The 14,423-nt window shown below is 43.9% G+C and overlaps 2 protein-coding genes and 1 non-coding gene across 3 annotated transcripts; 2 read left to right on the forward strand and 1 right to left on the reverse strand.

Moving 5' to 3' along the window:
* Window positions 1-654: 654 nt before the first annotated feature.
* On the reverse strand, window positions 655-3,659 carry MRPL18 (mitochondrial ribosomal protein L18). The gene is made up of 4 exons (XM_063390080.1): window positions 3,500-3,659; window positions 2,865-3,045; window positions 1,235-1,469; window positions 655-874 (listed from the first exon to the last, which is right to left on the reverse strand). Exons 1-4 carry the CDS (start codon window positions 3,549-3,551, stop codon window positions 803-805), a joined length of 540 nt encoding a protein of 179 aa, XP_063246150.1. The 5' UTR covers window positions 3,552-3,659; the 3' UTR covers window positions 655-802.
* A 1,991-nt stretch (window positions 3,660-5,650) lies between these two features.
* TCP1 (t-complex 1) lies at window positions 5,651-14,407 on the forward strand. The gene is made up of 12 exons (XM_063390078.1): window positions 5,651-5,825; window positions 7,372-7,457; window positions 8,177-8,305; window positions 8,686-8,783; window positions 9,103-9,213; window positions 10,015-10,196; window positions 10,802-10,928; window positions 11,266-11,441; window positions 12,177-12,300; window positions 13,192-13,384; window positions 13,701-13,864; window positions 14,110-14,407. The coding sequence occupies exons 1-12, from the start codon at window positions 5,753-5,755 to the stop codon at window positions 14,324-14,326; spliced, it is 1,680 nt and encodes a 559-aa protein (XP_063246148.1). The 5' UTR covers window positions 5,651-5,752; the 3' UTR covers window positions 14,327-14,407.
* Window positions 6,641-6,776, forward strand: LOC134547844 (small nucleolar RNA SNORA29). Its single transcript, XR_010079633.1, has one exon. It is a non-coding gene; the product is annotated as a small nucleolar RNA SNORA29 (small nucleolar RNA).
* Window positions 14,408-14,423: the final 16 nt, after the last annotated feature.

Raw genomic sequence — 14,423 nt, forward strand, 5'->3', positions numbered from 1 at the left:
CCCCGCACGCTGCCGAAGCCCAGCACACACCCTTGGCGTTCCCATCTCCTGCCCCAGAGCCCGCAAACACGAGGCAGCAGATACAGCACCAGGACACAGGTACGGGAGTTCACTGGCCAGGCTGGCCTCCCTGAACCTGCCTGTCAGAGGGGCTGCAGCACACTGTGGGGATGTCACAGCCTGGCCGTACTCGGAGCTCTGCCGAGCCATCAGGCAGAGACTGACAGCACCAGGCCGTGCCAAGCAGCAGGCAGACACACAAGGGGAGAATGGAGCTTCTTATACCCTACAGCTGCATTTGTGCAGCTTCCCTCCGAGAGCTATCCACGTGGTTAAGCAGTTAGCATCTCAGGATTGCAAGAAAGGTGCAAAGATGAGTTGGGGGAATTTAAACGTTTCACCAAGATTTGCACATTATCACAGTTCTAAACATTCATGCAATGACTACACTTTGCTAGGTTAGACTGGCAGTGTACAGGAATCAAATATCAAAGCATTTCCAGAGTTCAGGCTGGAACAAACAAAATCAAATATTAAAAATAAAATAGACTTTTAAAACGTTGAATTATTAATAAATTCTGTCAAGCTGAACTATGGTAAGTTTATTCTAGCCTTAAACGTGTTGATCATTTTAAAATAAAGAATACGACACACTTCTATCCATTTGGAAATATTTTATTATAAGATGACACCTTCCAACTTTTTCCAGCTCTGGACCTTCACTCTGCCAGTACAAAAACCTAAAGAAGTGATCCTTCCTTGGAAGGATCTTCCTTGGAAAGTCTTCCCAATGGTCTCCATTTTACCGGTAGATTCTTCGTGGCTCACGCAGAACGACACCACCCTCCTCCACAGCTTTCTCAAATTCCTGAATCTTGTTTAAAAGATAGACACAAATAAATACCAAAAAAAAACCCACATCAAAAAAAAAAAAAAAAAAAGAAAACAAAAAACCCAAAAAAACCACCAAAAAACCCCCCACAAACAAACAAAAAAAAACCCCCCAAAAAAACCACGCTAGCAGCACTTAAATATCAGTGGGGACATGTTATATGGAGGGGCAGAGGTTAACAGCCTCACAGACGCATAATACCAGGAACTGCAGCTTGTCAAAGCTGCCCTTCTGAGTGTTGCAAGGAGAGATTGTCAAGCCACATAAGAAAATTAATGGTGAAAAGATATTAATGCCTAAAAAGGAGAAAAGGGCCAAATGAATAAGGAGATGGGTACTTGCCGAGTCACAATGGCGTTCCCAGGGGATAATGGCTTTGAAGTTCACAAAGTTGATTCCTGCTTCCAAACAGCGCTGCGCCATGACGCGGCCAAGGTTTTTGCATGCGGCTACTCCCTTGGGACTGTACAAGTGTCTCTTTATGGCCCACTCTCGGGTAGAGGCAGATACCACAACATCCCCGTTGGAGCGCTCGACAAAGGCTTCTACGTAATGCTGTGTCCGCTCAAGCCGTAATCTGAGTGCACGAGTAAAATAACAGGGGATTATAATGTCTTTTCCAGAGAACACAGTCAAATGCGTAAATTATTCCCTTTATGAAATAAAGTTGAACATTATATTGTATTGTATTATGTTTTGCTTATTAAGGCACAAAACATGACTCATGTTGAGGAAAGGGTTAAAAGCGGAAGAATTGTGAGGAGGATTTGCTCAAGTGACCGTGCAGCTGGGAAAGCCAAGGCCTAGAGAATAACATTCTGGGAAACCCCATGTATTATGCCTAGTGCTGTTTATCCTGTCTGTTTTGAGAAGTAGAATCTCTGTGTAGAGATAACATAGGTGTTTGAAGAGCCTTGAAGGCTCTTGGGCTTGAGGTGCTTGAGCTCCCTGTTTTGACAGACAGAAGATCAAAGCTCAGGGATCATAAAAAGCACAGGGGAGACCACAGCACGATGGTAAACCTTAATGCCCTTCATAAATGGGTGCCAACAGCAGGCTCACCACCTGCACAGACGAGGCCTGTGCATCTCTGCCTGGGTATTGCTTTGAATCCTCCAGTTGTAATGAAGCAAATGTACTCTTTGCATTTCAGCCGTCACTTTGTGGTTGTTCCAGCTGCCTGCTTGTGTCAACTCACACAACTCCTATTACTAGCTCAGAAAAATGAAATTCCAAGAGCAACTTCTCATCAGTTACTCAGGGCCAGCACCCCTCCAAACCATGCACTGTACACCTGCACAGTGTGGAACGGATATATATGAGGGGAACTGCTCCAACAGAAATGAAACTTTGGGTTTGCTATGCAGTCCCTTAAAGGCTTGTGCTGACACAGCAGGTAACAACTTGTTAAGATCTGCAAGTGGTCAGAAAGTACCTCATAAGCCTCCACAAAACATTGGAATATTTATTAGAAGCAACTATTTCTTATTGCACTGAGACAGTATCGGCTTTCCTGGTAAGAACAAACTGGATGGGGTTCTTCTCACAAGAACAAAATAAAGATTTTGAAATGCCATCTTAAAATAAACTTATTTTCCAGAGAACAAGTAAATGAAAAAAACAAAATCCACAAACATAAAACAACCCCTAACAGACTATTATGGTGCCTGAAATATAACCATGAAGCATGGTAAGCACAGGAGTGAGAAAATCCCAAGTTAAAAAGCTATTGCTTAAGCAACATTACTGTTGCCTTAACAATAGATAGAAAAATCTTGACCACATATGCTTCCACATGCGACTAGTCCACTGTTCTCTGAACACAGATGCTGGCTGATTAAGAAACACTAACGTGATAACTGATTCAGCAACCCAAAATATACATTTTCTATGTGGGTTTATGGGGTTTGTTTTCTTGTTTTTATTTTTTTCTTTTGGAGTCTTCATTTCTGGCAGTAAGTTCCTGACTCACCTGTGCCAGAACTCACGCTTTGGCCATGTTGTCTTCCAGCCACGCTCCTTCCTAGCCAGGGCCATCTGCTCCAAGTTCCGAGGATTTCTGTTCGTGAAGTTTGGGGCAACAACTTCATTTTCACTTGTGTCCACTTCAGTCTCAGTTTTGAGTCTGGCTGTAGTTGATGCTAAACGAAGACCTGGGGGGAGCAGATAAAAAGCCACCAAAGATTAAAAAAACACTTCATGCAGGCAGTAGAATGGCTACAGTACAGAATGACACAGCTTACAAAAGTCTGCAGGGCAGAATCATCTTGCCTTTATTTTTTATGCATTCAGCAGATGAATGACAAGACCTCAATCTGTTTCCCCGATTTATGAGGTGAACTGCAAGTATACTAATGCCGTTTCTAAACTCGTATATAAAATATAAACTCACGCGTTTGGTCCTAGATCCCTAGGACCAAAGCTTTACAAAACGCTGAAAGCCAAGTACAAAAGGAACCAGAGAGAGAGATACGAAATAACAAGGCATAAACCCTTCATCTTTGGCACAGCAGCACTGTCAAGACACCCGGCCGCCGGATGGCCCCGGGAGTTCGGGGGCCGCGGAGCCGTGCCGGAAAAGACCGGCACGACGAGCCCTGGCCTTACCCGCTGCACGGAGCCCGCCGGCCGCCAGCAGCAGGCGGCTGCTCAGCGCCATGGGGAGCCGAGCCCGCCACAGCCCCGGGCGGCCGCCGCTGCCCTCCCTCCGCTCAGGGACACCGAAGCGCCGCCATGCGCCAGGGGCGGCGCTTCCCGCGGAAGCGGCCGCGGGAATTCCGCTCGGCCGGCGGGGTCAGGCGGAAGCGCCGAGCACGGAGCCGCCCCGGCGCCGGTGAGAAACTCGCGTCTCACAAAACAGCGCAAAAAACACCGCCCCGACTCGGGGGGGGTCATCTTTTAACTTTTCCCCGTGGAAAAGAGGCTTTAGGAAATGCCGGCCTCCAGAGATTGGGTCGGCTTTTCCTGGAACGGGTGTAAGGAAGGGGGACCAAGGCGCGGAAAGGGGAGTGGGTGAGAGCAGCAATAGGGGTTTCGGGAGCTACCATCATCCTGCTTTAGGCTTTTTTCCAAGCGCTCTTGCGGCATACAGGCACAGCAGAGCTTGTTTGCCTTCTCAAAGCATCCTCCTGCAAGCATGACCACGCAGGAACCCTACTTTGGGGCCAGATTTAACTGCTGTAGTCCTGAAAATGTATTTGATGAGCCATCTAAGAGCAAATTGTGTTGAAAGAAGTCTGAAGGCCTGGTGAGACCCTGGCACCAGATGGCAGATGAATTCTGGACGCTGCCGCAGGCGCCAGATGCAACTCTGGCTGTGGAGAGCACTCCTGGCCCCACAAAGTACCTGCTTGTTAAAACACAAGCCTGTTCACACCATGCCCTACTGTTATAAATGCCAGGACAATTTATTACCAAATTCAATAATTTGGTTTATTAAAAATTCAAATCACAAAATTTGGAATCAAATTACAGAATTTTAAGCAATAAACCCCCCCACAAACAGCGACACTTACTTGACAGAGTTTCTCCCGGGAAAAAGAGAGCCAAGGGTGACCCATAGACATAGACCCTGGCCGTCTGTGTCTCTAGCTGGGTACACGAATTAGCCATGTTCGAGGCTTGGTTTTTATACTCTTTATTCTGCCTCTGGCAATATTTCCCCATATTTCCCTTTGTTTCTTGGTTAGCTATTCAAACCCAAATCCATCTCCGGTAGGATTGAAAAGAGCTCCCCTCCCAAGTCTATGTGTTAATGTTCAGTTTCTATGGATCCTTATAGTTGATGAATGTTCGAGATATGGGTGATATTGCTTGATGGTCTGTGAAAGTGGCTCCCGAGGTGTGAGTTGCTGATACCGGCTCATCTCAACAGGTCCCCTCCCAATACTTGAGAAAGCTGCAAAGTCTTTTGTTCCCTTCTGAATGGAGAAACCTCCTAAAACCTTTTACCTGATATAAATTTATACAGCTTTATAATTTTCCAATTTACCATAAGAACATGAATTAATCATCTCACGTTTTTCACACCTACCAATCATTACATGCCCATACTGAGCCTTGCAGGTTCTCCATCTCCCCACCACTCCCCGAGACTCTCCCCTCAGATTGTAGCAAGTTTTTCCCTATCCTACAAGCACGGCCACTTAACCTAGCCATTGGAAAGTAGTAGGATAATGGGAACAGTTACAGCTCAGAGACCTTCAAACAATACAATGGTGCCATTATCAAGTGCACACAATCGCAGTCACGACTTAAGGTAATTGTCATTAATAAGTGTTTTGCCTAAAGTATCAGCCTGAATCTCAGTTTCTCCAGGAAGCAGGTCTTCAGTTCCTGCATCTTTCACCATCTCAGAACCTGAGATCGGTCTCGGAATTCGCAGCCCTCCCCCAGGACTCGGGGTAGAATCCTAGGCAATGACTAACGTGTTTGAGAAGCACAGTTACAGCCACGCACGCCGAAGTCCCCACTTTGGCAAGCAGGTTTATCCCAGTGCTGGGCCGCGGGCGCCATTCCCGCGCCCATTCCCTACCCCGCCACCGGCGGAGGCGCACGCGCCTGCGCGCCCAGGCCCGGGACACCTTCTAGAAGCTCGTGGAAGCGCCGCCGGCCCCGCCCCTCCGCGCGTCCGCTTTGTTCAGCCGCGCCCGCCAATCGCGGCCCGAGGCCGGGCGGCGCCGCGCCCCGGGATTGGGCAGGCTCGGCAGGCGGCCCCGCCCCCCGCGGGGCGCGCCCCGTCCCACGCCCCCTCGCGCAGGGGCCGCCTTCCCAGCGTGCCTCGCGCCGCCCCGGCCATCCCGCCGCTCCGCGCCCTCCCGACCCTTCCCTGTGCGTGTGGCGCCGCGCCCGGGCGGGAAGATGTCGGCGATGGAGGGGCCCCTGGCCGTATTCGGCGAGCGGACCAGCGGTGACACGGTCCGCACACAAAACGGTAACGGCGGCGCGCCCCGGCCAGAGCCGGGGGAGCGGAGGGGGAAGGGAGGGGCTGGAAGGAGCGAACATGGCGCGGCCATGGTCACCCCTGCCATGTGCTCACCCGCCCCGGTCTGCCCGGGAACTGCCGCTCTACTCGACAGATTCCTTCCGTCCTGGGCCGCTGCTGCCTGCAGGGAGGAAATAAAGGAAGGATGAAGGGAGGGAAGCAGGCGGACGAGGAGCACACGCCATCCCGCGCCGCTTCCAGGAGTCTCGAGTGGCGGCGCGATCCCGCGTCCCCCGCCCTCCTTCCCTTGGTGGCGGCGAACCCCGGGCCAGGGCGGCTGCTGCGGCACGGAGCTGGCTCTGCCCGCCTCGACCGCGTGGGGCCTGCGCCTGAAGGGCCTGCGGGGGATTCTGCAGGGAAAGGGGCAGCTGGGGAAGGTCCCCGCTGCCCAGCACAGGGAATAACCTGCTTCGGAAAGTGGGGACTGCCCTCGAGATGCGTGTCTGTGACTGTGGTTCACAAACACGTTACCCATTGCTCAGGATTGTACCACAAGCCCTGGGGCAAGGCTGCAAATTCCGAGACCGAGCTCAAATTCTGAGTAGACAGAAGCCAAAGACTTGCTTCCTGATCAAACTGAGATTCGTTCCTGTAGCTTTGGTGATACTTTAGGCAAATCACTTAAAATTTACGAGCCTTGCCTTAATTCACGAGCGAGATTTCACGTGGTAATGGCATCTTTGGTATTTCTTCCAGAAAACTGCCATTAATCCTCCTAAGCAAAGGAAATTGTTGTGTTGTTGGAAAGTCTCTGAATTATAACTATTCCCATTTAACTACCACTTTTTCAATGTCTAGATTAAGTGGCTATGCTTGTGGGATAGAGAAAAGCTTGCCATGGTCTGAAGGAAAAGGTTGATTGTATCTTTTTCCTATATGAAAATGGCAGAACAACCTTTAAATGAGCCAACGTCTTAGAGGCTTTGTCTTGTTTTCGTACTGACTCAAAGGTCATTTTTCGGTGACTTAGTTGCAGAAGTAAATGTTTTGTTTCAGTAACAGGCCTGATGTGGACCGAAAGGTGTTTTACTAATTGGTGTATGGTGATACCATTGTTCTCTGTCTGCTCGGAACTGAGGAGTACCTGAGAGTGAAGTCTCGTGGCATGGCTTGCTGCAGTCCAAAGCAGCAGTGCTTCCAGCCCTTCCTAATCTAGCACCACTGCTCCTCTGACCTCAGTCCTGTCCTTCATCTTACCCAGACAGCACAGAAAGCATTCTTTTTCTGTTCAGGCAGTTTTGCCAGGTTAGCTAACTAAACCAGCCTGGAGGGAAGAGTGGGGTTTGGTGCAGATTGTGTTCTTTTAGTAGCAGCAAGCCTAGCAAAGTAAGGTAAAGCTTCAGGTTGGGCTGAAATGTAATACTAGATTAGATCACTTGTTGTCAAGTTCCTGATTTGCTGATTCTTGGCACTGTTTCTTACAAACCTGAGAATCATCCTAAAGCTGGGAAGATAATAAATGAAATTTTTTTTCTTACTTCTTTCATTTATTCAGTTACTGCTGCATCTGCTATTGCCAATATTGTGAAGAGTTCTCTTGGGCCAGTTGGTCTGGATAAGATGTTGGTGGATGATATTGGGGTAAGTAATGTTACATTAAGAAGTGTCAGGAGGATTTGTATTGCTGTGTAAAAGTGCTTCCCCTTAGTGTAATTCATAGGCCTAATGTGCACGTGCCTGCTTTTGCAGTGGTTCTGAGAGAGGTAGAAGAACTGTGGTAAAATTGAGTATTGTGTAATGTGTGTTACATTGTTTTAGTTTCATCTATTGTGGTAGTGATTTATGTGATACAGTTATTTCTGTAGGTACGTTTTTGTAACCACTTAAAACACGGGTCAGATTGCAAGAAGTGAGTTTCACCATGGAAATCAGGTTTCATGGGTGCTGATTTGTATATCCTGGCCTCCACATTAGGAGAAATAACAAAAAACATAAGTGCTTCATAACAAAATTTTAAGCAATGTTTTCTATTTTAAAATATTCCAAGCAATTGAAGAAAGATTGTCATTTTCTAGGCTGATATAATACATAACTATGTTGAAGGAATATCACTGTATAACTACTTATCAAGTATTTGCAAAATACTTGATGAGTTTCCATAACATAAAGGCTTTTCTAAGCAAAAGAAAGTTCAGATTCTGCACTGGTAACATTTCTGTTATTAGAATGGGATTTCTTTTTGGTATAAAAAGTAATTTATGAACAATTGCAAAGAATAATTTATTTTTGGATGAATGTTATGAAATGCAACAGTGAAAGTGTAATGTACCTCATATGCACATTTGATTTCTGAAAATTAGGATGTGACCATTACTAACGATGGTGCGACCATTCTGAAACTGCTGGAGGTGGAACATCCTGCTGCAAAAGTCCTTTGTGAGCTGGCAGACCTGCAAGACAAAGAAGTTGGTGATGGGACCACCTCAGTGGTATGTAGCAGGTTTTACAGGCAGATATATCAAAAGTCAGTGTTTAGATTTGGTATTTTCCATAGATGCTAGTTTCCCTATGCAAAGTGGTGCTCCAGAAGGGAATTTGTTTACTTCTGTTTCATTCTTGATTTTTTCCTGTCTTGAAGGTTGGTGATAGAGGCTGAATTGAGGCTTTTAATTTTTAATGACTGCAAGAAGTGAAGTACCAACGAGGATACTGAGTGCTGAACACTTCCCTGAGACTTTAGATACCTTGGTGGGGGTTGGAACTAGGTAGCTCTCAGCTCACATCAGAAACTTGTTTTAGTTCTGTGTTGCACAAGGTAGTTATTTTGCTTATGTGGAATGCATGTATTTGGTGTTTGTATTTCAAACAGGTAATTATTGCTGCAGAACTTCTCAAAAATGCAGATGAGCTGGTGAAACAGAAAATTCACCCTACCTCCATTATTGGTGGATACAGACTTGCCTGCAAGTAAGAAGCTGATACAGTTGAATTTCTGCATTTTGTGACTGCATTAATACAGACTTTTTGGCCCCCAGTGGAACATGGTGGTTTGTTGCAGGGGTGGTTTTGTTGATTTGGGTTGGGTTTTCTTGTGGATTTTCTTGTTTTTTCCTAATTGTATTTCTGTAATCACATAATGGAATGACAGTCATCTTACTATCCTTGGAGAGCAATTGATTTTATCCCTTTGTTCCTCGAGTTAACATTTAGAAGAGCTGAAACCATGTAAGTTTTCGTCTTTTTGTGGAGATGGTTCTTTACCAGTGTATTTGTCTTTATTTTCCAGGGAAGCTGTTCGCTACATCAATGAAAATCTTGTTATTAACACAGATGAGTTGGGCAGGGAGTGCCTAATTAATGCTGCTAAAACATCGATGTCCTCCAAAATTATAGGAGTGTATCCTTTAACTTGATCAATTGAGTGAAGTGAGAGTGGTTGATTAGAGAGCTTCAGTAGCTAGGCTGGAGTATCCTTGGCAGCAAGTTTTATGAACACGATGCAGTATTGAAGCTGTTGTGTTTATAACAGGCATTTTTCAGATATTGTGACCTGGCATGGGAAAGCATGTTCAAATTCTTCCCAATTTATTTAAATCTGGGTTGGCACATCATGATAGCTTTTAAAGGGTATTGTTTCCTAAGAATTGCTTTGCTTGTTAGGGAGACTAGACAAAGAGTTGTGTGAATGGAAGAATGTGCTACAGAAGTACCTGGGGAGTGAATCTAGAGGAAAGATACTGCATGGGCACAGAAACCTGCATTTTTACTTTTGTGCAGACTGAACATAGGATATATATTTTTCTTCAGCAACAAAAGGTACATAAAATGCAGGTTTCATACTAGTCTGTCATAATTTTCTTACCAGTGTTTCAGCTTTTAGAATGACTTGTTCCTTTAAGATAATGTAAGGAGAGCTAGCACTTCTGTGCCTTTCTGAAGCTCTTTTTTGGAAACTTAGTTTGGGCACTGTCAGTTATTTGTGTTCATGGTTTGTTTTGGTGGGGTGTTTTTTTGGTGTTTTTTTTTTGTTTGTTTTTTTTTTGTTTTGTTTTTTTTTTTTTTTTTTTGTTTTTTTTTTTTTTTTTTTTTGTTGTTGTTTTGTTTTGTTTTTTGTTTTGTTTTTTGTATTTTGTTGTTTTTTTTTCCTTAAGCATAACACTAGTTTCCTTCTTCAGTTTTAACCTTAACAGCCTTTCAGTGATGGTGATTTCTTTGCTAACATGGTGGTGGATGCTGCACTGGCAGTTAAATACACAGACCAGAAGGGTCAGGCTCGGTACCCCATCAACTCGGTTAATGTTCTGAAGGCCCACGGCCGCAGCCAGAAGGAGAGCATTCTTGTGAACGGTTACGCTCTCAACTGCGTGGTGGGCTCACAGGGTAAGAACAGGCCGTGTTTCTGAAACCTTCTGTGTCAGCTCAGTGCTCTTCCTCTTCCTGCACTGCTCTTCTTACTGGCTGCGTTCGTTGCAAATCATGTGGGTTTTCAGTTCCAGCACAATTGAACAAGAACACAAAATACTGCACTTCACCAGTGTTTGTTAGACTAGAGTCTGCCAGCTAGCAGTGATCCACAAAGTGTTGGTGAGTTGCTCTGGTTTCCCTAGCTCGGTGTCAGCAAGGTAGCATTATGGTCTGGTGGAACTTAAACGCTTCCCTTGTTGGGAGCCAGTGCCAGGATCGTGGGGAACTGTTCGATTTAGCAGAGCTGTGCTGTGATTTGGGTGACTTAGAGGATGTGAGACTACAGGTCAGATTGTGTCTGTGTGTGATGTCATTCACATTTTGGGGACAGGGTATGTAAAAAGGTAAACACAGGAAAGTCTTGATTGGTGTTTTTCTGCCCTAGGGCAGAACTGGAGGTGCAGAAGCAAACAGTAGAAATCTGAAATGTGAAAGAAACGCTAATTTTAATCTCTAATGTTGACTTGATGTTCTGTTAAATCAATTTGACAAAATCCTTCTTGTTTATTTTTCCTCATCAGGTATGACCAAGAGAATAGTTAATGCAAAGATTGCATGCCTTGACTTCAGCCTGCAGAAAGCAAAAATGAAGCTTGGTGTTCAGGTTGTTATCTCAGACCCTGAGAAGCTGGACCAGATAAGGCAGAGGTGTGTGGAAGCTTGAATAACTGAGGCAGGGGGGTTTCACAGGCTTGATTTGGTCTTTTCAGTTGAGGTGGCTCAGTGTAATTTTAGCTGAGTGCAGGAGGTAAAAAATGTTTTGAATATTAACATTTCCCAACAATACCAAATAGTAATGGAGGAAGCCTTCACTTCTGGAGGCAGAACTAGTATTAAGTCAGTTTTCAAGAAATGCAAGTGTGTTTGTGCAGTGGTCTATTCTTGCAGAGCTCTGCATAAAGATTTCGGGAACTTGGTGGACAGGATGTGATGATATTAAAAAGGTTTTAAAATCTTTTTATAACTTTGACATTCATCTTCGCAGAGAGTCAGATATTACCAAAGAAAGAATTCAGAAGATCCTGGCCACGGGTGCCAATGTTATTCTCACCACTGGAGGTATTGATGATATGTGTCTGAAATACTTCGTTGATGCTGGAGCTATGGCAGTACGAAGAGTTGTAAAAAAGGACCTTAAGCGGATTGCTAAGGCATCAGGAGGTATGTCTGTATCAGAATAACTGGTTTATAAATTTGTTCTTCAGAGTAGAAGCTGTTGTTAGGGTATTTGTTAAGTGATTTTTAAAATACAGCTTCTTGACATTCAAGGTCAGGATGAGTTAAGCTGAGCCACTTCTTTTTAGCTTGAATGTTGCTTTTAAGTGACCTTCATCAAAGTAGTATTGTAAGACTGGATTGTTGAAGATTTACAGTGGGAGGAGAAAAAGCTGCCTAGCACTGTGAAGATTGGCCTCTTGTAGAAATACGAGCCATAATCTGTGTTTATTTAGAAGTCTTTATTATGCATGCATTCATAAGCCTCTGTTTAGATAGTTAAGTACATTGTTTAGATAGTTCAAGATGAATAAAGAACTCCTAAATCACTAAATACATACTTCAAAAAAAATCTGGTCCCTATGTACTTTTATCTGTCTGTTCTTAAATTTGGAAGAAAAAAATTTCTTTGTGGTATAGCTTGGGAATTTGTACTGGCTGTACAAGTACTGAAAAACGAAGTGCTGTAAAAGTTGAGCAAAAGGAGCAGTCAGTTTTTCAGTTGTAAGTGCTGAAATACTGAATTGCTGCCTGAGAGCTAGAAGTGTTGTTTGAGAAAAATCTATTTAACACAGCTTTTATTTCTGTTTTTCTTTCTGTACACCTGTTCTAGGAAGTGGGCAAAGGATGATGTGCAGGAATTGAATGTTAACTTCACGTTTGTTTTTTTTTTTTTTAAAGCAACCATATGTTCAACCCTTGCAAATCTTGAAGGTGAGGAGAGTTTTGAGGCATTAATGTTGGGACAGGCAGAAGAGGTGATTCAAGAGAGAATCTGTGACGATGAGCTGATTTTAATCAAGAAGTAAGGATCCTTTTAAAAATATACCCAGTTTTGTTTGTATTCTCTACTAAGTTTGAACTAAAATTCCGTTTACTTACTTCATGCTGTCTTAGTGGTTGGAATAGTTGTACACATGGGAAAGAAGTTATACACTAATCCAGTGCAAATTAGAGGTGAAAGTATCAGTATTTAATCTCCTTGGCTGGAGCTGGATACATTTTGTGAACTGCAGTATATGAGACAATCAGATTGCTAGACAGTTTTTACTTAAATTTTTGTTTATAAGCAAATGTTTCTAAAATGGCTTCCCTTTAGCTATGGTAGGGGAAGTAGGTACCATCTGAGTAATTTCATCTGAAAGTGGTATGAGCTAAATCTTTCCATTTGTAGTGAAAGACAGCGTTCATTGGTGCTGCTGTCACTGCTGTCTGGTACCTGAAGACTGAAATATCAATTCATTTAACGAGAACATATTTTGGAAAATAACTTCTTACTGCTTCAGTATCCCTTCTGGGTGTTCATGTTCCTGAGGTGTCATTTGTGAATGAAATGCTCTGCCCATGGCACTTGTGTGTCAGCTACACAGTGACAGCCTTTTCTAGAACACTGGCAGTCATTAGCTCACTTGAGGGCTGTGCAGAAGGGGTCTTCCTTACTAAGTACACTTTCCCCTCTTTGATGGGAAAACATCTTGTCATCACACTTCAGCAGGTAGCTTTCTTTAAAGGACTAAAATTCAAACTAGTTGCTTGCATGTTGAAAATTAAAATGGTGACTAAGTTACAATGTATGTAGCCTGCAAGGGGACATAATGAGGCTCAACTGAACTCAGCTTTAGAAGAAAAAATTAACCAAGAATTGTAATATAGATTCCATACAACACAGCTGACTTCTGATTCCTTTTTTTCTTAGTACAAAGGCTCGTACTTCAGCATCAATTATCTTACGAGGAGCCAATGACTTCATGTGTGATGAGATGGAACGATCTATACATGATGCCCTCTGTGTTGTCAAAAGGGTTTTGGAATCCAAGTCTGTTGTCCCAGGTGGTGGTGCTGTAGAGGCAGCACTTTCAATATATCTTGAAAATTATGCAACCAGCATGGTAAGTCTTGCACAACGAAGCAGTGGTGTGTATGTGTTAGACTTGAACAATGAATCTCCAACCATTTATTTTCATCTACTAGAAGCAATTTCTGTGGTTCATGAAAACCTAATCATCTTACATAATCTAAGACAGTTCTTGAAAATGAAGGATATAAGTTACCTCTTTCTCTGATAATTAGACTGCATGGTTCTTTGACCCAAACACCAGTTTTACACGTGAAAACCCCTACCTATTGGTGCTGTTCTTGATTGTGGCTGTGTTGTTTCCTCTTGTTGTAGTTACTGGTTTGAAACCTTTTTTTTCCTCTTTCTAGGGATCACGTGAACAACTTGCAATAGCAGAATTTGCAAGATCTCTCTTAGTAATTCCAAATACTTTGGCAGTAAATGCCGCTCAGGATGCCACAGATCTCGTTGCAAAGTTGAGAGCATTCCACAATGAGGCTCAAGTCAACCCAGATCGCAAAAATCTGAAATGGCAAGTATCTGTCTGTTAGAGGGCTAGTAAAAGTGACGTGGGTTGGTGACCTAGAGGGGAAATGGTTCTCCCAGTTTACTGAACTGTGATTTGCATAGTAAAAAAAAAAATGTATGTTATCAGTGAACTCCTCTGCCCCTGTGCTTCAGTGGTGTGTATGTATTGCTGTAGTAGCTACACAGCATACTCCCAGGTGTATTTCTACTGTTTCTGCCTCTCCATCTGACAGCATTCCTCCTTTGCAGGATTGGTCTTGACTTGGTCAATGGAAAACCTCGTGATAACAAGCAAGCCGGTGTCTTTGAACCAACCATGGTCAAAACTAAGAGCCTCAAGTTTGCAACAGAAGCTGCAATTACTATTCTTCGAATTGATGATCTTATTAAACTGCACCCTGAAACTAAAGAAGAGAGAGGAGGGTGCTATGAGGATGCAGTTCAGTCTGGAGCACTTGAAGAATAACTTAGGCTTTATTTATGTTTGTTTCACTTACACTTCCCACTCTTATAACTAAAATGTTAATAAAACAAGTGGTTCAATGTTGCTGCTATTTTCCTGT

This window comes from Prinia subflava, chromosome 2 (assembly GCF_021018805.1).
Source record: "Prinia subflava isolate CZ2003 ecotype Zambia chromosome 2, Cam_Psub_1.2, whole genome shotgun sequence".
NCBI lineage: Eukaryota > Metazoa > Chordata > Aves > Passeriformes > Cisticolidae > Prinia > Prinia subflava.

Excerpts from the sequence above, each read along its gene's own strand:
- TCP1 (XM_063390078.1), top strand. The coding sequence starts at position 5,753 with ATGTCGGCGATGGAGGGGCCCCTGGCCGTATTCGGCGAGCGGACCAGC. Across the intron at positions 8,784-9,102 it reads GGATACAGACTTGCCTGCAA|GGAAGCTGTTCGCTACATCA; the intron begins GTAAGAAGCTGA and ends TTTATTTTCCAG. Across the intron at positions 10,929-11,265 it reads CTGGACCAGATAAGGCAGAG|AGAGTCAGATATTACCAAAG; the intron begins GTGTGTGGAAGC and ends TCATCTTCGCAG.
- MRPL18 (XM_063390080.1), bottom strand. The coding sequence starts at position 3,551 with ATGGCGCTGAGCAGCCGCCTGCTGCTGGCGGCCGGCGGGCTCCGTGCA. Across the intron at positions 3,046-3,499 it reads CGGCGGGCTCCGTGCAGCGG|GTCTTCGTTTAGCATCAACT; the intron begins GTAAGGCCAGGG and ends TGCTCCCCCCAG. Across the intron at positions 1,470-2,864 it reads AAGCGTGAGTTCTGGCACAG|ATTACGGCTTGAGCGGACAC; the intron begins GTGAGTCAGGAA and ends TCGTGCACTCAG.